General features: G+C 43.9%; 1 protein-coding gene across 1 annotated transcript in view; it reads left to right on the top strand.

The window, feature by feature from the left end:
- Positions 1 to 24,804, top strand: part of LOC138855363 (uncharacterized) — a gene marked incomplete at its 3' end in the record, with an annotated part of 151,521 nt that extends 126,717 nt beyond the window's left edge. Inside the window, exons 4-8 of the mRNA XM_070104413.1 lie at positions 17,490 to 17,596; positions 19,214 to 19,751; positions 22,288 to 22,440; positions 23,562 to 23,822; positions 24,620 to 24,804. Coding sequence (XP_069960514.1) covers positions 17,591 to 17,596; positions 19,214 to 19,751; positions 22,288 to 22,440; positions 23,562 to 23,822; positions 24,620 to 24,804 — 1,143 coding nt within the window. The remainder of the gene's footprint in view (positions 1 to 17,489; positions 17,597 to 19,213; positions 19,752 to 22,287; positions 22,441 to 23,561; positions 23,823 to 24,619) is intronic.
- Positions 24,805 to 25,000: the final 196 nt, after the last annotated feature.

Raw genomic sequence — 25,000 nt, 5'->3', positions numbered from 1 at the left:
GAATAAAGATTCTCATATGCTGCATAAGTGTCTCAATCTTCAAATCTGTTAATGATTTGATGACCCACGAGACTAGCGACTTGCGTCGCCTCGCCTGAGCAAACATTCCCAAACAATAGGAGGCTGTGTTTATAGTAGGTGGAACATCCAGGACTGAAGAACCATAGTTTACTTTCTCCAGAAGGACCGTGAGTCTCCCAGGTGAGTGTGAACTGGCTGCGCTGGGAATGTGTGAGTGGGTGCTTGTAACTGTTCCTTCGATTGCGTTTGTGATATTGAATAATGGAATTAGATCTGTTGGCGTGCATTTAAGTGCTTACGGTGATTGGGAACTGTTACTCTCAACAGGTAAACATCTTGAGTTATATAAATACATGTGGTACGAGAAGATTTTCAAACACCTTCAGGGAGAACCTTGAGATTCAGAGTCTTTGTCCTTTTCTCATCGGTCTGGGCATGGTAACGTAGGACTGAATCCTGGCTAGCCGCAGTTCTAACATATTTTGATTTACATATCCGTAGGGTTTGATTTCTTGGACGCGTTTGGCCGACATATTCCTGCAGCCTACTTTTGCTTCGTAAAAAATATGGATAAAAACTTTCTCCTGTGCGCTGGTGTATGTGTGTGTGTGTATTGGGGAAAGCCGCTGACAACACTGGTTAATTTTGTTGGCAGAAAGTGGGTTGTATCAACAGTTGTGGGGAGAGTTGTACTCCTACACAGGCATCCCTCCCTGACCTAAACTGATTATCATCTCCTGATCCTGCTGCTGCTATTGATGCTGCTGCTGCTATTGATGCTGCTGCTGCTATTGATGCTGCTGCTGCTGTTGATGCTGCTGCTGCTATTGATGCTGCTGCTGCTATTGATGCTGCTGCTGCTATTGATGCTGCTGCTGCTGCTGCTGTTGATGCTGCTGCTACTGTTGATGTTGCTGCTGCAGTTGTTGATGCTGCTGCCGCTTCATTTCTAGATGCAGCTACTGAGTCTCCTGTTCTTGCTGCTCTAGCAGCTGCTGCATTACTGTTAACGCTGATCCTGCCTCTGTCTTAGGATGCTGTCTTATATTCTTCTTTGAATTGGCTTTAAGATTATTATTATTATTATTATTATTATTATTATTATTATTATTATTATTATTATTATTATTTTTGATGGCGTTGTTAGTGTTGCAGTTTCCTGTTATATATATATATATATATATATATATATATATCTATATATATATATATATATATATATATATATATATATATATATATATATATATATATATATATGTCGTGCCTAATATGTAAAACTGGTCAATTACCAAGAACTCATTTAAAATTAAGTATTTTCTAAAATTTTCTCTTATACGTTTAAAGATATATTTTTTCATTAATGTTAATGTAAAAAATTATAATTTTGCGCCAAAAGAATCTTAGAAAACTTACCTAACCTTATTATAACAAGCGCAATTTATTTTAGCCTAATCAAACTAAATATATTTTAGATACGTTTACAGTAATTTAATGCTAAAGAAACACAATAAAATATATTTTTTTTCGTTAGGTTCAGAATGTTTTTTGCAAGATTATTGCATACACAAATTTTCACTCGTCTTATATGGCAATATGAGCGTTGCTACTTAAGCCAAAATTGCAAGTTCTGCCTATTCGGCACAGCATATATATATATATATATATATATATATATATATATATATATATATATATATATATATATATATATATATATATATATATATATATTGCTCCTACAACAGATCCTGACGCGCTCGGTCCATTGGAACTTCAGATTTAAAATAAGCAAGATGGAGCTGATACAAGACACAAGTAGCTGTAACTGGGTTGCAGTCGTTAATGTTTTGTATTTGTCTCTTGTTCATGGTGGCATGGCTGTTTGTGGCTGTGCACGGCAGACTTGTGGCTTACCTGTGATAGACTCGGTGGTCTGAGTGTACAGGGGAAAACACAATGCGTTCTTATATACTCCATCACAGCTGGGTAGGAGAGGTGCTGAAAGCTCCAGAAGTGACAGATGCAACCAGGGATTGACGTCACTGGGCTATATGTTAAACCACATTTCTGTTTGAGGATGAGTTGCATAGTTGATAGTGCAATATTGATAGCTTCCTGATTCTTCTCGTTCGTGTTTTGTCTTATATTCCCCTCCAAAAAAAGTATCCACGTTGACATTATTATAAAACTCAAGGAACGGATATGAAAATAGAAAGAACTTGTGCTCAGAATATTGGATAAGAGACACATTTTAATGAATTTTTCGAAAAAATCAGCAGCAGATACCACTTCAGACTGAGCAGTGTAGAAGTATACAGTGACAGGTAGAGCCTGAGACAGGTAGAGCCTGAGACAGGTAGAGCCTGAGACAGGTAGAGCCTGAGACAGGTAGAGCCTGAGACAGTCACTTATCAACAAGTCAGGCAAGGCTCCTGACAGGCAAGGATTGTGAGGAAAATTTTTTTTCCTGGGTAGAGGCGTGGTTGACAGATAGGCAACAGAGAGTTTGCATCAATGGGGAGAAATCAGAGTAGGAGCGCGTCACTAGTGGTGTTCCACAGGGGTCAGTGTTGGCCCCTTTGTTGTTCAGAATTTATATAAACGCAAGACAGGCAAGATTTCTGACAGGCAAGGCTACAGACAGGCAGAGCTACAGATATACAAGGCTCCAGACAGGCAAATATACAGACAGGCCAGGCTACAGATAGGCAGGGATTAAGATAAGCAAGGCTCCAGACAGGCAAGAGTCCAAACGGGGAAAGATTCCAGACAGGCAAGGTTCTACACAAGGCTTGTCTAACCGCTGACAAAATTCACAAACTGTCGCTATGAATCGCGCAAGAAACACTTAAAAAAATAAAAAATAAAGTTCTATATAACGTTTAAAGTCACATTCCACTTACTACTGGTTCTGCGTTAGTATTTCTCATACACACAGTGACAGGTAAGTGATCTGAAGCACCTCTTCCCGTTAGCGATTCATCACGAATGCTTGCTTGACCTATATACCTACATTCCAAAGGAGGTTAAACCTATTGACCACCACGAGCCCCTACTGACCACCCGCCTACGGTGAAGTCAAAGCCAATACACTGTGTTACTCGAACTTACAGCGTCATCTCGAAAGTGTGTCTCAGCTAACAAGGTCGCCATGATTTGCTTACACGCTGGGTAAACATGCAGGCGCAATAATCCCATAGAGACCAGGCACGCTAGTTTGTCTCCTGTACTTTGATCAGAAGTGAAAAATAACTATTTTAGTCTGTCTCTAATGTCATATATATATATATATATATATATATATATATATATATATATATATATATATATATATATATATATATATATATATATATATATATATATATATATATATATATATATATATATATATATATATATATATATATATATATATATATATATATATATATATATATATATATATATATATATATATGTATGTATGTATATAGGATGGGGTCCACCTCTGGTGTAAATTGTGGGACCCACAGCCTCGGAGAAGTGGATAAAAAGGCTTCAAGGAAGAATATTTGAATTTCTTCCTGAAGCCTTTTGAATATTCCACTTCCCCTACCACCCCATCTTTTTACACCGTTGGCATAAAGATGGCATATACAGTATATGAGATGTGAGAGATACATGTCTAGTACATATTGTTACGTGTTTGTCACTGATTTTATTATTATTATCACACTGGCCGATTCCCACCAAGGCAGGGTGGCCCGAAAAAGAAAAACTTTCACCATCATTCACTCCATCACTGTCTTGCCAGAAGGGTGCTTTACACTACAGTTTTTAAACTGCAACATTAACACCCCTCCTTCAGAGTGCAGGCACTGTACTTCCCATCTCCAGGACTCAAGTCCGGCCTGCCGGTTTCCCTGAATCCCTTCATAAATGTTACTTTGCTCACACTCCAACAGCACGTCAAGTATTAAAAACCATTTGTCTCCATTCACTCCTATCAAACACGCTCACGCATGCCTGCTGGAAGTCCAAGCCCCTCGCACACAAAACCTCCTTTACCCCCTCCCTCCAACCCTTCCTAGGCCGACCCCTACCCCGCCTTCCTTCCACTACAGACTGATACACTCTTGAAGTTATTCTGTTTCGCTCCATTCACTGATTACAATGCGAAAATCTCATCCAGGTCTTCAGAACTGGGGCGCGTGCCCAAAATACAGCAGGCATTACCCCTCTGAACAGCAGCGCTGAGTCGCTGGAACAGAAAACTAGCTGCCCTGAGATCCCTAGTTACCCTGATGAGTCTTTTGCCTAGCTACTTAAGGAACTTAGATGCATTCTTTTGCCCATGAGCCAAGGGTCTCTGAGCCTATGGGAACAAACATATAATGATGGGCAAGTTCTCCATATTTTCTAGACTTTTGGGACTCCCTGAAGCTGGCAGCTGCCCCTCCTTCCTGGAGATAGGTATCAGCCATGGTAGATGCACATGTATAGTCCCACACCACCTGCTACCCGTCTGTCCAGACTTGAAGGGTGATGCCATCTGGACGCTTCTGGCTGCCATCAGATCTGCATAGTTGGGGTGGCTCTCTTGCAATCTTTCCCTCGGATTTACGGCACTCAAGACCATGGTACCCGAATCGGTCTGCTGCTTCACTGCCACAAATACACCTGTGTTCGGCGAGAATAGGGGCGGCAAGTCGAAGGGCAACACCAATGCGGATGGTCTGTGGGTCGAGCCGTGTGCCAAGGCTGGAGTTGGGAACAGCCAACAGAGAGTCCCCTGCATGAGGAGCTCTCACTGCCAGGAGGCGGGCTCTATCCTTCCCTGACACACTCTGAAGCATTGTTGAGGCTATTTTCTCCACTATCGCGCCATCCCAGTGCGACTGTTTGTAGTTGTTGGGGGGAGCAGGTCTGGTTTCAGAGCCTGTTAGATTATCCCAGATCATGGCTCCGTCAATGAACTTTTGTACCTAAGATGTTCAGGGAGAATCGCTGCTACAAGCCCTCTGGATGCAATACATGAGGACAGAAAAGCAGGTAGCACAATCTGTGATGACTTGCGGACACCAGTGCCTCCTAGTCTAACTGGAAGTGTAGCTTGGTTCCACTGCCCGTCTTCTAGAGTAAGGTTAAGTACTTTCGTAAAAATCTGCCTCAGGATACTGTCATATTCGTGCAGTATAAGGTTATATGAAGGTGCACATCTTAGGAAATATGTCAACCTGGGAAGACTCAAGCACTTTGTGAGAAGGTACAAGGCATCGTGGGTGTCCAGATTGCCTATTCGTTGTTCCATTCTTCTCAGTTCTTCCAATTTCTTCCTGAGGATTGTGTCAATGGCATCGCTTCCCAGAGGTGCTCCAAGCAAGACGCTATTTGTAGGGGCAATGACTGATGTTCCTGGTAGTTTGGATCTCACTGCATTTATCACTTGTTGACTGACTGAAATGATTTCACATTTGGATGGATTCAGGATGAGACCCATTTCCTGTCCCCGTGTCATTACCTGTGTAAGGTCATGTAGGAGGGACTCTTTTGTACCTGCTGTTGTGCCATCATCCAGGAACCAGATGTTTAGCTCACTGGTCAGTCTGACTGTGATTTCCCTAACTGCTATACAGAAAAGAAATGGTACAAGAGGATCCCCTTGCTGTGTGTGTGTGTGTGTGTGTGTGTGTGTGTGTGTGTGTGTGTGTGTGTGTGTGTGTGTGTGTGTGTGTGTGTGTGTGTGTGTGTGTGTGTGTGTGTACTCACCTAGTTGAGGTTGCAGGGGTCGAGTTCTAGCTCCTGATGTGTGTGTGTGTGTGTGTGTGTTCTGAGAGGTGTATGTCTCTCAGTGTATGCACACCGAGAGGTGTATAAAGTGTATTTACACAGAATTTTCTCCCGGTGTTAGGTATACAAGTATTCTTGACTGATCGTGAACCGGGGACATACAACTTAAATGACCCCCGCCTGGTAGATAGGCCTTAAACCCATTTTACCATTTATAGGCTCGATTCAGCAAGCCTACAATCGTTATATCCCAGAGAAAGCTCTAAATCCGCAGGAGTCATACAACTCCTTAAGAATGAGACGTAGGTTGATTCAAGGATGAAGGAAAGTGGCTCCAGTTTCTTGGATCAAGATGCCTTCACCAGAGACCTTGATCTTGGGGCAGATAAAGAGAGTCCTTGATCTTGGGGCAGACAAGGAAGGTCCATGATCTTGGGACAGGCATCAACGTTCTGGCTTTGTTTACCTTGACTCAGCATTTTCTTCGACATGTGGGTACCTTGATGATGTTTGTGCTGAGGATGCCAGAAACAGCAGCAGCACCAGCAACAATAACGCCAACAACAGCAGCACTAACCACAACAGCACCAGCAGCAACAACCTTAACAACAGCAGCACTAACCACAGCAGCAACAACCCTAACATCAGCAGCACTGACCACAGCAGCACTGACCACAGCAGCACCAGCAGTAACAACCCTAACATCAGCACTAACCACAGCACAGCAACCCTAACAACAGCAGCACTAACAACAGCAGCAACAACCCTACTAACAACAGCACTAAACACAGCAGCATTGATCACAGGAGCACCTGCCACAGAAACAGCAACACCAGTCGCAGCAACAGCAGCACTAGTAGTAGTAACACTAACTACAGCAGTACTAACCATAACAACAACAGAAACACTAGCAGGAGCAGCAATTGGAGAACCAGCGGCAGCAACAGTAGCACCAGCAACCGTGACATTAGCAACAGCAGCACTAATCACAACAACAGCAGCACCAGTAACAGCAACAGTAGCACTAACCACAATAGCACCAGCAACACCACCAACAACAAAAGTAGCAACAATATGAGCATCAGCAACAGCAGCAGCAACAACAGCAGTAGCAGTAACAACAGCAGAAATAGTAGCAATAGCACCAGCAATACCACCAACAGCAGCACCAACAACAACAGTAACAGCAGCAGCAGTAACAACAGCACCAGCGGTAACAACAGCACCACTCATGTCAAACCATCAGAATACACAAAACAACGTTACTGAAACAGATTTATGTCAGTGGAACACAGAGGTGGTCGTGTCAAGACACAGTTAGACTCAATATTTACACTTTCTTCCTGAGAGACGATGCCAGAAGCTGTCTGCGCCCCCTACCACAACTTTCTCCTGCTGGGGATGAGGCAGGACCCCTTACCCTACAGGTTAAGAACTCATCCTCTCTTGGTGGGGTACGGGTGGTTACCTATCGCTAAAGGAGCTTGCCTGAAGTTAGTGACTGGTTATTGTTGTGGTGGTAACTGTCTCTGCTTGTAGAGACGGTGGTGACCGATGCCTTTCCCTATCTTAGTGTCTTTTAGCCACTTAAGAGATCCCTAACTCCAGCTCTGCTGGAAGACGACCTCTGGAAGCTATCCTAGCTCTTCAACCCACATGCTGGACGATATCCTCTTCACCCATCTGACGATTACCACACCAACAACTAATCAAATAGGGACAACGAAATTTTTACGAATCGGCTAACGATCCACCGAACGCATTAACGTATGATCGAGAGACCAGTCAGATGACCTTTCTTCAGGATCCATAACACAGACCACCGAATCTAGCACCATTAACCCAGGAGCCATTGATGCTTAAGTCTGCTATATTTTAAATACAGAAACGGCTGCTCCACTAATTTTTTCGTCTACCTGGAAGGCTTCTTCAGTCGAATACAAACTGAAAAAGCTTATTGAATTGTAGGAATGTGGTTCAGAAAATCGACAAGGTATTGTGCAAAGATACCCAAATGTTGCACAGTTGTTTCGCTAATCAAGCCTGCCGAGCTGGCGAAACGTTTCGGCAATAAAGATATATTGTTTATCATTAATAATATGATGACAGAGCTGTTATTGTGCTCAACCTGTGCTCATCCCACAAAAACAGCATTTACAGCAGCTACGGAAGCAGCATTAACAGCAGTCACAGAAACAGTATTAACAGCAGTTACGGAAGCAGTATTAACAAAAGTGACAGAAACAGCATTAACATCAGATACGGACGCAGTATTAACAGCAGATACGGACGCAATATGAACATGTCACAACAGCAAAATGAATAACAGCCACAGTAGCAGGACTAACAACAGCCACAGCAGCAATATTAACAGAAGCCGCAGCAGTCACCATGGTGGTAACATCACACTTTCTACCGAGCAAAACAGTCTTTAGAAGCTTTCCCAAACACAGTACGGTGATGGAGGGGAGCATCCCTATATTTTATAAACACAGGAGAAGCTGCTGGAAGACGACCACACAGAAGAAAGAAATGAAACCTGTGGAAATATAACGCGGAAATAACACAGCATAGGGTCGGTATACTTCAGTTTGGGTTGTCGGAGAAACGGGTGAACGATAATTTCTTCCTGGTAACCTGTGCCACTGTCAGTGATGCACACACACAGACACACACACACACACACACACACACACACACACACACACACACACACACACACACACACACACACACACACACACACACACACACACACACACACACACACACACACAGGATGTTCTTAAGAGGGGACACAGAAACAAGCGTCACAATTGGAAGTTGAAGACCCAAATGAGTCAAAGGGGTGTTAGGAAGTATTTCTTCAGTCATAGAGTAGTCAGGAAGTGGAATAGTGTAACAAGTGAGGTAGTGGAGGCAGGAACCATACATAGCTTTAAGATGAGGTATGATCAAGCTCATGGAGCAGGGAGAGAGAGGTCCTAGTAGCACTCGGTGAGGAGGCGGGGCCAGGAGCTGAGTCTCGACCCCTGCAACCACAATTAGGTGAGTACACACACACACACACATACACACGCAAGGGCAGGGAATGAAGGCAGGAACGTTTCGATGGGATGAACTAAAACACCTCAGAGGATACAAAGGGAGACACAGTGGGAGGAGAGGGAGAGGTCAGTGTCTGCTGGTTCCGAGAAGTCGACGGAGAAACCTACGATGAAAGAAACCAGGAGGAGAAGAAAGTGATTGAAGGTATCATGAAAGCAATAGGTGAGGGAGACATGACCCAGGTGACAAATTTTCGGAGAATTGGGTGGTTTGCGAGTGGAAGGAAACGGCTGGTCAAAGTAATCCTCAAGGCAGAATCATCTAGAACCAGGATCCTGCAGGAGAAAGCATGACTGAAGGACAAACCAGAGTACTGGAGTGTGTACCTCGATCGTGACAGAACACAAGAAGAAAGGATGATACTGAGATAGAGGATGCAAAGACAAAAGGAGGAACGAGATACATTGATGGAGATGAGCAGAACCCAGACTCAGGTGGAAGGGCAAACACACCTTACAGAAACACCTGCAGAAGGACTCCAACCATGACAGCCCCAAAGCAACTGACCAATCTAAACCAAAACCCACACACTGTTCCCTCTGCCTCCACACCCCACATCACAAACCCCACCCCTACAGCAGCCCCTATGGGCACTCTGCCCCCACTTCCCCATCACAAACCCTGCCCAAACTGCAACAACCCCAATGCAAATGAACAATCTAAGCCAAAACCCACACACTGTTCCCTCTCCTCCCACCCCCCACATCACAAACCCCACCCCTACAGCAGCTCCCCAAGGGCACTCTGCCTTCACCCCCATCACAAACCCCACCCACACTGCAAACCCCCATATGCCCCCTCCAGTGCTCCCGCTCCCCCAACCCCAATATTTTTCCAGGACCACCGTGATAGATAAGAAGTTGAAGGTGTGGTTCATGAACGCAGATGGATTAACAAATAAATATGAGGAGTGGCATGAAACATTCAATGAGAAGTCCCCAGACATCATAGCAGTCACAGAAACGAAACTGAGACAATAACAGATGCAGTCTTCCCACCGGGATATCAGATCCTGAGGAAAGACAGAAGAAGCAGAGGGGGAATAGGGGTTGCACTACTCATAAAAAACCGATGGGATTTTGAGGAAATGGAAGGCATGGGCGAGATTGGAGAAAGGGACTACTTAGTAGCTATAATTCAGTCCTGGGAACATAAGGTAGTCATTGTAGTGATGTATAACCCACCACAGAACTGCAGGAGGCCAAGAGAGGAATATGAAGAGAACAACACAGCGAGGGTGGACACACAGGCTGAGATGGCATGAAGAGCTCAGTCGTGCAGAGCAAAGCTACTGGTTATAGGTGATTTCAACCATTGGGAGATTGACTGGGAAAACCTGGAGACTCACGGGGGTCCTGACACATGGAGAGGCAAGATGATGGATGTGGTACCGGAAAACCTCATGCATCAACACATCAGGGACACTACCAGAGAGAGAGGGGAGGATGAACCAGCAAGACTGGACCTTGTGTTCACCCTGAGCAGTTCAGACATTGAGGACATCACATAAGAGAGACCCCTTGGAGCTAGCGATCACATGGTTCTGAGTTTTGATTATCTAGTAGAGCTGCAAGTGGAGAGGGTAACAGGAGTCGATTGGGAAAAGTCAAACTATAAAAGGGGGGACTACACAGGTATGAGGAGGTTCAGTGGGACAGAGAACTGGTAGGAAAGTCAGTAAACGAAATGATGGAATATGTAGCAACAAAATGCAAGGAGGCAAAGGAAAGGTTTGTTCCCAAGGGCAACAGAATTAATGGGAAGACCAAAGTGAGTCTTTGGTTTACCCGAAGGTGTAGGGAGGCAAAATCTAAGTGCCTTAGAGAATGGAAAAGGTACAAAAGGCAAAGGACCCAGGAAAATAAAGAGATCAGTCGAAGAGCCAGAAACGAGTATGCACAGATAAGGAGGGAGGCCCAGCGACAGTATGAAAACGACATAGCATCAAAAGTCAAGTCTGACCCGAAACTGCTGTATAGCCACATTAGGAGAAAAACAACAGTCAAAGACCAGGTGATGAGGCTGAGAAAAGAAGGTGAGGAACTCACAAGAAACGATCAAGAGGTATGCGAGGAGCTCAACAAGAGATTTAAGAAAGTGTTCACAGTGGAGACAGGAAAGACTCTGCGAAGACAGGACGGGGGAGGGACACCAACAGGGAATACACCAACAAGTGATGGATGACATACACACAACTGAGGAGGAGGTGAAGAAGCTGCTAAGTGACCTTGATACCTCAAAGGCAATGGGATCGGAAAACATCTCCCCGTGGGTCCTTACAAAAAGGAGCAGAAATGCTGTGTGTCCCATTAACCATAATCTTCAACACATCCCTTGAAACTGGGAAACTACCTGAGATATGGAAGCTGGCAAATATAGTTCTCATTTTAAAAAAAAAGGAGACAGAAAAGAGGCGCTAAACTACAGACCTGTGTCACTGACGTGTAAAGTATGCAAAGTCATGGAGAAGATTATCAGGAGAGTGGTGGAGTACCTGGAACGGAACAAAAGTATAAATGACAACCAGCACGGTTTCATGGAAGGCAAATCCTGTGTCACAAACCTTCTAGAGTTTTACGATAAATTAAGAGAAGTAAGACACGAGAGAGAGGGGTGGGTTGATTACATTTTCTTGGACTCCAAGAAGGCCTTCGACACAGCTCCTCACAAGAGTTTAGTGCAGAAACTAGAAGATTAGTCGCGTATAACGGGAAGGGCACTTCAATGGATCAGAGAATATCTGACAGGGAGGCAAGAGCGAGTCATGGTACGTGATGAGGTATCACAGTGGGGACCTGTGACGAGCGGGATCCCACAGGGGTCGGTCCTAGGACCAGTGCTATTTTTGGTATATGTGAACGACATGATGGAAGGGATAGACCCAGAGGTGTCCCTGTTCGCAGATGATGTGAAGTTAATGAGGAGAATTAAATCAGATGAGGATCAGGCAGGCCTTCAAAGAGACCTGGACAGGCTGGACACCTGGTCCAGCAACTGGCTTCTCGAATTCAACCCTGCCAAATGCAAAGTCATGAAGATCGGAGAAGGGCAAAGAAGACCGCAGACAGAGTATAGGCTAAGTGGCCAACGACTGCAATCCTCGATCGAGGAGAAAGATCTTGGCGTGAGTATAACACCGAACACGTCTCCCGAAGCACACATCAACCTGATAACTGCTACAGCATATGGGCACCTGGCAAACCTGAGATTAGCATTCCGATACCTAAATAAGGAATCTTTCAAAACACTGTAAACCGTGTACGTCAGACCCATACTGGAGTATGCAGCACCAGTTTGGAACCCGCACCGAGTCAAGCACGTTAAGAAATTAGAGAAAGTGCAAAGGTTTGCGACAAGGTTAGTTCCAGAGCTAAGGGTAATGACCTATGAAGAAAGGTTGAGGGAGGAAAATCGGCCTGACGACACTGGAGGACAGGAGGGATAGGGGAGACATGATAACGACATACAAAATACTGCGTGGAATAGACAAAGTGGACAGAGACAAGATGTTCCAGAGATGGGACACAGAAACAAGGGGTCACTCTTGGAAGCTGAAGTCTCAGATGAGCCACAAGTATGTTAGGAAGCATTTCTTCAGTCATAGAGTGGTCAGGATGTGGAACAACCTGAAGAGTGATGTAGTGGTGGCAGGATCCATACATAGCTTTAAGACGAGACATGATAAAGCTCATGGAGCAGGGAGAGAGAGGACCTAGTAGCGTTCAGTGAAGAGGCGGGGCCAGGAGCTGAGTCTCGACCCCTGCAATTACAATTAGATGAGTACAATTGAGAACACACACACACACACACACACACACACACACACACACACACACACACACAGGCTGGACATGTGGTCCAGTAACTGGCTTCTCGAATTCAATCCAGCCAAATGCAAAGTCATGAAGATTGGGGAGGGGCAAAGAAGACCGCAGACAGAGTATAGGCTAGGTGGACAAAGACTACAGACCTCACTCAGGGAGAAAGACCTTGGGGTGACCATAACACCGAGCACATCACCGGAGGCACACATCAACCAAATAACCGCTGCAGCATACGGGCGCCTGGCAAACCTGAGAATAGCGTTCCGATACCTTAATAAGGAAGGGGAGACATGATAACGACATACAAGATACTGCGGGGAATAGACAAGGTGGACAGAGATAGGATGTTCCAGAGAGGGGACACAGGGACAAGGGGTCACAACTGGAAGCTGAAGACTCAGACGAGTCACAGGGACGTTAGGAAGTATTTCTTCAGTCATAGAGTTGTCAGCAAGTGGAATAGCCTAGCAAGTGAAGTAGTGGAGGCAGGAATCATACATAGTTTTAAGAAGAGGTATGACAAAGCTCAGGAAGCAGAGAGAGAGAGGATCCAGTAGCGATCAGTGAAGAGGCGGGGCCAGGAGCTGAGTCTCGACCCCTGCAACCACAATTAGGTGAGTACACACACACACACACACACACACACACACACACACACACACACACACACACACACACACACACACACACACACACACACACACACACAGTATGCGGCACCAGTTTGGAACCCACACCTAGCCAAGCACGTAAAGAAACTAGAGAAAGTGCAAAGGTTTGCAACAAGACTAGTCCCAGAGCTAAGAGGTATGTCCTACGAGGAGAGGTTAAGGGAAATCAACCTGACGACACTGGAGGACAGGAGAGATAGGGGGGACATGATAACGACATACAAAATACTGAGAGGAATTGACAAGGTGGACAAAGACAGGATGTTCCAGAGATTGGACACAGTAACAAGGGGACACAGTTGGAAGCTGAAGACACAGATGAATCACAGGGATGTTAGGAAGTATTTCTTCAGCCACAGAGTAGTCAGTAAGTGGAATAGTTTGGGAAGCGATGTAGTGGAGGCAGGATCCATACATAGCTTTAAGCAGAGGTATGATAAAGCTCACGGCTCAGGGAGAGTGACCTAGTAGCGATCAGTGAAGAGGCGGGGCCAGGAGCTCGGACTCGACCCCCGCAACCTCAACTAGGTGAGTACAACTAGGTGAGTACAACTAGGTGAGTACAACTAGGTGAGTACACACACACTCCTCTCTATATTCCATTAATATTTTTTCACTCTTTAATACGACATTCCATAAAATGATGTTGATAATGATGATGATTATAATGATATCAGCAACAACAAGAGTAACCTTAATAGTAATAATAATTATAATATAATAATAATAATAATAATAATAATAATAATATTATTATTATTATTATTATTATTATTATTATTATTATTATTATTATTATTATTATTATTATTATTCTTTATAGAAACAAAATAAACAAGTAAATTACACTTGTTTTTAACTCAGGATCATAAAGTTGCTGGATAATAACGTAAAGATTATTTTTATTGATTTTTACCCCGCTAGTCAATAACGAGACAGCTGAGTCAATAACGAGACAGCCGAGTCAATAACGAGACAGCCGAGTCAATAACGAGACAGCCGAGTCAATAACGAGACAGCCGAGTCAATAACGAGACAGCCGAGTCAATAACGAGACAGCCGAGTCAATAACGAGACAGCCGAGTCAATAACGAGATAGCCGAGTCAATAACGAGACAGCCGATTCAATAACGAGACAGCCGAGTCAATAACGAGATAACCAAGTCAATAACGAGACAGCCGAGTCAATAACGAGACAGCCGAGTCAATAACGAGATAACCAAGTCAATAACGAGACAGCCGAGTCAATAACGAGACAGCCGAGTCAATAACGAGAGTCATGCCATTAACGAGACAGCAGAGTCAATAACGAGACAGCCGAGTCAATAACGAGACAGCCGAGTCAATAACGAGACAGCCGAGTCAATAACGAGACAGTCGAGTCAATAACGAGACAGCCGAGTCAATAACGAGACAGCCGAGTCAATAACGAGACAGCCGAGTCAATAACGAGAGTCATGCCATTAACGAGACAGCGGAGTCAATAACGAGACAGCCGAGTCAATAACGAGACAGCCGAGTCAATAACGAGACAGCCGAGTCAATAACGAGATAACCAAGTCAATAACGAGACAGCCGAGTCAATAACGAGAGTCATGCCATTAACGAGACAGCAAAGTCAATAACGAGACAGCCGAGTCAATAACGAGACAGCCGAGTCAATAACGAGGCAGCCGAGTCAATAACGAGACAGTCGAGTCAATAACGAGACAGCCGAGTCAATAACGAGACAGCCGAGTCAATAACGAGAGGCGGAGGTCCTCCAGCTGGCGGAGGTCCTCCAGCTGGCGGAGGCCCTCCAGCTGGCGGAGGTCCTCCAACTGGCGGAGGTCCTCCAGCTGGCGGAGGTCCTCCAGCTGGCGGAGGCCCTCCAGCTGGCGGAGGTCCTCCAGCTGGCGGAGGCCCTCCAGCTGGCGGAGATCTTCCAGCTGGCGGAGGTCCTCCAGCTGGCGGAGGCCCTCCAGCTGGCGGAGGCCCTCCAGCTGGCGGAGGTCCTCCAGCTGGCGGAGGTCCTCCAGCTGGCGGAGGCCGTCCAGCTGGCGGAGGTCCTCCAGCTGGCGAAGGTCCTCCAGCTAGCGGAGGCCGTCCAGCTGGCGGAGGTCCTCCAGCTGGCGAAGGTCCTCCAGCTAGCGGAGGCCGTCCAGCTGGCAGAGGTCCTCCAGCTGGCGAAGGATCTACAGCTGGCTGAGGCCCTCCAGCTGGCGGAGGCCGTCCAGCTGGCGGAGGTCCTCCAGCTAGCGGAGGCCATCCAGCTGGAGGAGGCCCTCCAGCTGGCGGAGGATCTACAGCTGGCGGAGGCCGTCCAGCTGGCGGAGGTGAAAATTACATAGTCATAAAATGTCTGGATGTAGGACACATTGACTCAAGGCTGAAGGACTGATTACCTCACACTCCTTCCACCGTCTCTGTACCGGACTGAGGAAGCCACTTGTTGGCAAAACGTTTCCACAATAAAAATTCCCAAATGTTGCCAAAGTGTCTAATTCTTCAACTTGTCGGATTTAAAAATAATTTACGTCATAGAGGAATTCTTGATTCTTTTGAAGATTTTTCCAGGTTTTGATTTTGTAATTCTAATTAGAGGTGATAAGGTTTAGCTAGTTTTATTGTTTAGTGAGCCATCTGTGAAGGTATTCATGGTGTAGTGAGCCATCTGGCGGAGACTTTGGTGGTCTAGTGAACCATCTGTAGTAGACTTTGAGGGTTTAGAACCATCTGTTGGAAACTTTGATGATCTAGTGAACCATCTGTGAAGGTTTTCAGGGCATAATTAGCCATTTGGTAAAGGCCATCAGGCTCAAGTGAGCCATTTGGTGGAAACCATCAGATTCTAGTGAGCCATCTGGTAAAGACTATCAGGGTCTAGTGAGCCATGTGGTGATTTCAGTCAGATTCCTCATCATACTCGGCGATATGTCTGAATTTCTCATTTTATGGCTTTGTTAACTTTCCCATTATCTCCCATTTCTCCAGCGAATGACTCTTCTTTTTCTCATGTCTTTCCTGCTATTACGAAGTTCGTTATGTAGGTTGCATTAGCTACGGTCTTCAGAAGATAGATTTTTTTTCGAATTTCATCCTCGATACTGCCCTTTATTAAGGTCAATTTTGAACGCTCTGTTGGAAATATGACATGTTGTCATATATGAGTAAAGGGATCATGTCAATTCTATTGTTAAGTAAGTAAGTAAATTTATTCAGGTATACACAAATACAGTTACATAGAATTATCATACATAGCAGCATATGTGTACAGAACCTGGGATAACCCAAAAAAGTCAGACAGAGTGACTTATTTCCATTGGGGTCCTTTTACCTTATTATTATAATATAAAGGTTATAATATTTTCTTATTATTCTACAATGAAGATAACATCTTATTATCATACTAAAAAGACTATCTACTACACGAGGGTCATTAAGACTATCTACTACACGAGGGTCATTAAGACTATCTACAATACGAGGGTCATTACTAGGAATAAGGTAAAATTTACACGTATGTTAGCTAAAAAAATAGAAAATCATGGTTACTAAGTTTACTCAGAATGCTATGTAACTTTGTGACTTTGCAAATGGTCCAAGTCGGACCGAAAAGTCCGACTTGGACATTTGTTCTTCTGTCTCCTATGTGGGGGTTTATTTGTGTATTTTCCACTCAGGGTGTTGTGCCTTTTTGTTGTTTAGCTCAGAATTCTTCGTATATATCAATAACAAACTTGAATCTCCTTTGATGAAGAGCCAAGGGTACAGAGGCATCGTAGTCCACGACACTCTTGAGGTAGTGGAAGCCCTCGTTCAGACGCCCTAAAGCTCCAGCCGCGAGTCATCATTTAACTAAAACCCGCGTCAGGGAACACTTGTCCTGTTTCCTGACGAATCTTGCTCTGACCTGACTCTTGAGGCATGCCAAATAGATCATGAGTTGTACTGATACTGGTGCTCCATATTTGTACGACCGCACAGAAGTGTGTACAGCAGAGGGTTTGTTTACATCAGCAGTGTTTACCAGGGGAGCGGAGGGGTTGTAGGGGTGTTCACCCACTTCGTCTATAAGACGACGTGACTAAATAGTAATTTTTCTTTACAGACGCTATAAAGTATTTAAGAGAGCCGTTACAACGTTATTCCATCAGTTAGCACTGGAAGTGACAGGTGTGAGCAGTGGATGAGCGCAGCATAGACGTCGTCATGAAGGTAGGCTGCCATCACCGTGTGTATGAAAGACATGCTGATTGTAAAGCATTTATTGATTGTCATCACCGTGTTGCGTTTTAAAAGGATTCCAAGATAGTACTGTGATCATCGGCTTTCAAACATATAGTTCTCTACGTAGAGGGGCCAAGAGATGTTTTCCTGGCCCCTGACAAAAGTCTAATTAAGGAAATGGATGTCATAAACACAATGAGAGAACTCTGTCAGCATCCGCTGTCCCCAGATTCTTCAACCTTCTACCAGAAGACGTAAGAAATATTGCCGGTGCTGGGCTTGAAGCTTTCGGGGGAAAACTAGACAAATTTCTGCACGATATGCTTAATCAACTGGGACTAGATGGTTACGTTGACTTGCTTGCTATAAGTTGCCGTAGCCTGGTTGATCAGTTGATTAACAGGGTTGTAGTTAAGCAACCACATTTTTTTTACAACTTTCTTTGTTTTTTCTGTCTCACGCAGTTTCGCCCACTCTTCTACACGTTTGTACGTTTCTCATTATTGTGCTATCATCCATGAATAGTGACCCGTAGGAAGCTATCCAAGCTGAAGGTCTGTCCACCCTAGGAATCTAATCGCCCCAGGAGACTATCCATCCACCCTAGAAATCTAGCCTTCCTAGGAGTCTGTTCGCCCTTGTAGTTTATATTCTCTGGTAAGTCATTGATGCATACTGGGAACAGAATGGGAGAGCTGAGCCTTGGGATCTTCGAGGACAATGCTGGTTATCAAGTCAGCGAACGGGTAGGAATCGAACCCATGGTTGGAACTCTATAAGTTGTGTGATTTATTTTCAGCCGTGTTATTACGATTTCCTAAGTAATGATGGTTATGTTGAAAATGGTACAAATTACTGACAAGCTGATGAGTAAGACATGTCCAACAAATGAGTATCTTCAGTGCTGAAACGCTTCACGTACACAGTAGGCGTCTTCAAAAATAAAGATAACCAACCGTGTCACATGTACCTTACTTATCAATGATGATTATGCTTCGCAAACCTCAAGTTTCAAGTCTCCCAGTGACTGCTTTCTGAAATTTAGGTGTTAGTGTGTATGTGTATATGTGATGGTCATCATTCTAGCATTCAAATCTCAGTGAAAAACAAGCAAAACAAAAGTAGCCTTTGTAATAAAGTTGGTAGAATTACCGACAATATGTAAAGTAAAAGGACACAAGTGCAACTAATGTGACATTTATTGTGGCAACGTTTCGCTCTCCAGGAGCTTTATCAAGCCAATGGCTTGATAAAGCTCCTGGAGAGCGAAACGTTGCCACAATAAATGTCACATTAGTTGCACTTGTGTCCTTTTACTTTACAAAAGTAGCCTTTACCGACTTCTCCATCCTCAGTAATTCTCCTCTTCTTGAGAATCAGCTGGCGGGTCATCATATGACCCGTCACTGTCAGGAAACATTTGTACAAGTGCTTTATTCTTCAGTGTAACACTGCATGGCTAGTGTGTTTTTTTTACCATCAGTGTAAAACATCATCTGTTTACCTATATAATTTCATGCGGAATAAAGGTTTATAATTTGTTATTTATGAAGCGGATGTCGCTCATCCTAGCTGAGCTTCAGACGTCACCCATTCCACCCACAGATTCAAGGAGGCAGAGTCGGATTAACATGGGCGTTGGGACTCATTGTGAGCGTTGTCATAGCGGCTCCCTCTGAGCTTGACCACCAGGAGGGCGTGGACGTTGCTATATTGACACCCCCAGAGCTTGACCACCAGGAGGACGTGGACGTTGCTATAATGACACCCCCAGAGCTTGACCACCAGGAGGACGTGGACGTTGCTATAATGACACCCCCAGAGCTTGACCACCAGGAGGACGTGGACGTTGCTATAATGACACCCCCAGAGCTTGACCACCAGGAGGACGTGGACCTTGCTATAATGACACCCTCAGAGCTTGACCACCAGGAGGGCGTGGACGTTGCTATAATGACACTCTCAGAGCTTGACCACCAGGAGGGCGTGGACGTTGCTCTAATGACACCTTCAGAACCTGACTACCAGGAGGGCGTGGGAGTTTCTATAATGACACCCTCAGAGCTTGACCACCAGGAGGGCGTGGGATCACACCAACAGGAAAATGTAACTGCTCTTCCTACCACTGAGAGAAACGACAAATGTGAGATTATCTCTTGTTTGTGGATAACTAAGACACATGTGCAACAGTTAGGTATCTTTATTTTGCAACGTTTCATCTACACAGTAGGCTTCTTCAGTCGAGTACAGAAGAATCAGCAGAAACAGTAGAGATGTGAAGACGATGTAATCAGTCCATTTACCCTTGAAGACGTGGTTCTGAGCTGGTCAATCCCTCAGCCTGGAGAAGAGTTATATTCCAGACTATGGAGCATAACTCTTCTCCATTCTGAGAGACTGACCACCTCAAAACTACGTCTTTAAACCATACCACGGGTGGGGTTTGAACCCACAGAGTCTCAAAACTCCAGACCGTCACGTTAGCCACTGGGCCAATCGTGTCATTACGATTTCCTGAGTCATGTTGACGGCTTTGAGGGGACTTAAGCTAGAGTTCGTCACTGCCATGCTAGCGGGAGATTCGTCTGTAAAAACTTGGATTTGTGGTCACAGTGGTGCCTATGCTAACCTTCCTATGGTGTATAAATATACCAAGTTGGATGAATCTTATTAGAAGCTAGCTGGTCTAGTGACTAACGCGACGGTCTGGAATTTTGTGACTCTCTGACCGCGGGTTCAAACCCCACCCGTGGTATGGTTTGTTTACAATCGTGTAATTACGATTTCGTGAGTCATGCTTACGTCTTCAAGAGTGATCGACTGATTACATCGTCTCCACATCTCTACTGCTTCTGCTAACTCTTCTGTACTCGACTGAAGAAGCCTACTGTGTTAGTGAAATTTTCGGAATAGAGATACCTGTTACACATGTATTTTACTTATTAATCTGTCGATATTGTATACCATTATTATTATTATTATTATTATTATTATTATTATTATTATTATTATTATTATTATTATTATTATTATTATTATTATTATTATTATTATTATCATGGGGAGCGCTAAACCTGTAGGATTATACAGCGCATGTGGTTGGGATGGAAGGTATTCAGGCTTAGTTCAGGGAACCGGAGCAGAGATCCAATTCCCTTGATCAAGAGCCCCTCTCCAGCGTCTAGGAACCTCCCCTGAGGGGGATACCATTTTCAGATTCATCTTCTGTTTGTAAATTGTGCAGATAACGTCTCCAAAGACAGAAATGCGAAATTCAGATCATGTCGTGTGACTAGGCTGTCTTGAGGATGATTTATACAATTTAAGTAGGCTATTTTACAGGGTCAGGCCTTTTAAGAGAAGTAACCTATTGTTAGAATCTTGATGATAATTTACAAGACACAATGGAAGATTATTTTTCGATATTAATTTCTTCTCTAGAGTAAAATTATTGTGAAGTCATGTCAGTAGGTCGTGTGATTTTTTTGAGACTAGGCAGCATGTAAGATAATGATGAACCTAAATGAAGCTTCATCATCTGGCTATCATTTTGACCAGTTTTTTTCATAAAATATTTTGTTTGCCCTTGAAGTTTGTTAACATTTTCTAGTCTCTTTCCATACTTCGTAGTCTGTTAGCATGCTTCCTAGTTTGTTAACACATTTTCTACTCTGTTAGCTTACTTCCTAGTCTGTTAGAATGCTTCCTAGTTTGTTAACACATTTTCTACTCTGTTAGCTTACTTCCTAGTCTGTTAGCATGCTTCCTAGTTTGTTAACACATTTTCTACTCTGTTAGCTTACTTCCTAGTCTGTTAGCTTACTTCCTAGTCTGTTAGCTTACTTCCTAGTCTGTTAGCTTACTTCCTAGTCTGTTAGCATACTTCCTAGTTTGTTAATGCATTTTCTACTCTGTTAGCTTACTTCCTAGTCTGTTAGCTTACTTCCTAGTCTGTTAGCTTACTTCCTAGTCTGTTAGCTTACTTCCTAGTCTGTTAGCATACTTCCTAGTTTGTTAACACATTTTCTACTCTGTTAGCTTACCTCCTAGTCTGTTAGCTTACTTCCTAGTCTGTTAGCTTACTTCCTAGTCTGTTAGCATACTTCCTAGTTTGTTAACACATTTTCTACTCTGTTAGCTTACTTCCTAGTCTGTTAGCTTACTTCCTAGTCTGTTAGCTTACTTCCTAGTCTGTTAGCATACTTCCTAGTTTGTTAACACATTTTCTACTCTGTTAGCTTACTTCCTAGTCTGTTAGCTTACTTCCTAGTCTGTTAGCTTACTTCCTAGTCTGTTAGCATACTTCCTAGTCTGTTAGCTTACTTCCTAGTCTGTTAGCATGCTTCCTAGTTTGTTAACACATTTTCTACTCTGTTAGCTTACTTCCTAGTCTGTTAGCATGCTTCCTAGTTTGTTAATACATTTTCTAGTCTCTTGGCATACTTCGTAGTCTGTTAGAATGCTTCCTAGTCTGTTAATATATTTTCTACTGTTAGCATATTTCCTAGTGTTTTAACATACATCCTAGTTTAACATACTTCTCACCCACAATATTTACCCGCGTGAGATACACTTTGTTAACACTCTTACCCTTACCAACATTGTTCACTTGTGTGTTAGTCTTTCGTTCACAGTACAATATACGTCATTCATTGTGTGTGTGTGTGTGTGTGATACAGTATTGGTGGTGCTGCTGAAGATCCAGCCAGACATGTGTGCCACTAACGATCCAGTGCTGGCCATGGGAACCTGTGTACCTGCCAAAGAATGTACTAAAACCAGCGGTATAGCGTCGGGCAAGTGCGCCAAAGGTTACGGCGTCTGCTGCATAGGTGAGTTACCCCTTAATTAACGTCGCAACTAACATCTTGAGTTAATAGAGTTATTAAGGCTTATTGAAAATGGGTTGGGCAAATGGTTTTGTTAGTGGGTTTGGTTTTGAGAACCTGCCTAGTATGGGCCAGTAGGCCTCCAGCAGTGTTCCTCTTTTTTATGTTCATCTGTAGTTGAATGAGATATTTATATAAAGACTAATTGGGTGCCTTTTTTGATTGCTACAGTCAGCCAGTGGCTTCATCAATCAAATATTGAGAAAAACTATGGAATACGTAAAAAGAAAGTTTGAGATAATCAGTCCCTCAGCCTGCTTTTAGCAGTGATGATGGACTGAACACATCATCTCGAGGCTGAGGGACTGATTCCCTCAAAGTTCTCTGAATATTCCTCCGTTCTTCTCTGTAGTGGACTGATAGACACTCGTTGGCGAAACGTTGCCTCAAGAAACATACCCAAATGTCGCATTGAACTACTTGTTAATTTTCTAAATCATTTATATAATAATGTACGAATAAGCTTCACATGAGACAGAAAAGATTGTGACGACGTTTCGGTCCGGCTTGGACCAGTTAATGTACCAAATCGGACCGAAATGTCATAAGTTTCTCCTCTGTGCGGGTTATTTGTGTATTGTTCCAGTCATGGTATTGTGACTTTATATTCTAGATAATAATATAACTGAAGAGAGTGAACCCTGATATACGTCATTCATTCATTAGGGATTTGCCGGTACTTCCGGCCCCGGTCTTCTCCAGATGGTGACCCGGCGGTGGCCCCCGGGTTGTGGGTGTTGTATGATATACGTCCTGGTCTGACTCGTATCCTTGAATCTATATACGTCCTGGTCTGACTCGTATCCTTGAATCTATATACGTCCTGGTCTGACTCGTATCCTTGAATCTATATACGTCCTGGTCTGACTCGTATCCTTGAATCTATATACGTCCTGGTCTGACTCGTATCCTTGAATCTATATACGTCCTGGTCTGACTCGTATCCTTGAATCTATATACGTCCTGGTCTGACTCGTATCCTTGAATCTATATACGTCCTGGTCTGACTCGTATCCTTGAATCTATTTTAAATGATAAGGTTCCTTTGACTCGCCTCGTTACAGCACTCCGTAGCTGCGGGAGTTCAACCAGCTACAACAACACATACTTCGTGAACCCCAGCTACAGCGGTATGGACTCAGGTGCTGGCACCTGTACTCTGACCGTCAACCGCGTCAACTCGAACATCTGTCAACTGCGTCTCGACTTCCTGGACTTCGACTTGGCGCAGCCAGACGCTGATGGCAACTGTATTACAGACTTCCTTACCATCACTCCATCCTCATCCGTTCCCAGGATCTGTGGATCCAACGATGGACAACACAGTAAGTACAACTTTGGTTTAGAAAGATACTTCAGCAAACACTAAGACATCTTTTAACAAACTGGACGTATCCCACCGAGGCAGGGTGAACCAAAAAGAGACAAGGAAAGGTTACTCTTTCTCTCTTTTTAAGTTTAGTAATGTATACAGGAGAAGGGGTTACTAGCCTTTTGCTCCCGGCATTTTAGTCGCCTCTTTACTACACTCATGACTTACGGAGGAAAAATTCTGTTCCACTTCCCCATGGACATATTTGGAAATAAATGGTATAAATACCGACACAGTGGTAATATAAACACATAAGCAGTACAGTGTGATTCTTTACTGAAAACGTTTCGACCACATAGTAGACGTTATTAAGTCACAAACAGATCTACCTGCGTGGGTGGAAGTTACGTACCTTCCACCCAGGTAGATCTGTGTGTCTCTGATGTAGACAATGTCTAATATAGTCAATGTCTAATATAGTCAGCGTCTGATATAGACAACGTCTGATATAGACAGTGTCTAATGTAGTCAGTGTCTAATATAGACAAACTCCTGGAGAGCGAAACGTTGCCAGAATTAGTTACATCCGTGTCCTTTTACCTACCAAAATGTCAGTATTGTATTAATCGCCTCAGTTTTGTGTGTCTTCATAAAATGAGTGGAAACTCACTCGCCATGGGTTCAAACCCCACCCGTTCCATGGTTTGCTTGTCTTATCAGAATTTATAATAGTGTGAGCTTATCTCTCCCATTGACTCTTATCCTTAAAATAATATGTATATTTAATGCATAAATGGATGTGTCCCGCAGTGTACGTCAACGTGGACCCAGCTGGTGGACCGATCAGGGTGACGGTGGACCGCTCTCTGTCCAACGTGACTCGTTCTTGGAATATCAAAGTCAGTCAGATTCCCTGTGACTCACCCTACAAAGGTGAGGACGGAAATAAAAGGTTGACATTCCTACACATGCACTCACCTCTCAACAAGTCCTCTTTCACACACACACACACACACACACACACACACACACACACACACACACACACACACACACACACACACACACACACACACACACACACACACACATACACACACACACACACGAACTATACATAGTTTTAAGACGAGGTATGATAAAGCTCATGGAGCAGGAAGAGGGAGGACCCAGTAGTGGTCAGTGAAGAGG

The sequence above is a fragment of the Cherax quadricarinatus genome, chromosome 91, assembly GCF_038502225.1.
Source record: "Cherax quadricarinatus isolate ZL_2023a chromosome 91, ASM3850222v1, whole genome shotgun sequence".
Taxonomy (NCBI): Eukaryota; Metazoa; Arthropoda; class Malacostraca; order Decapoda; family Parastacidae; genus Cherax; species Cherax quadricarinatus.
The sequence above is the reverse complement of the archived record's forward strand: the minus strand, read 5'-3'. Positions and strand labels throughout refer to the sequence as shown.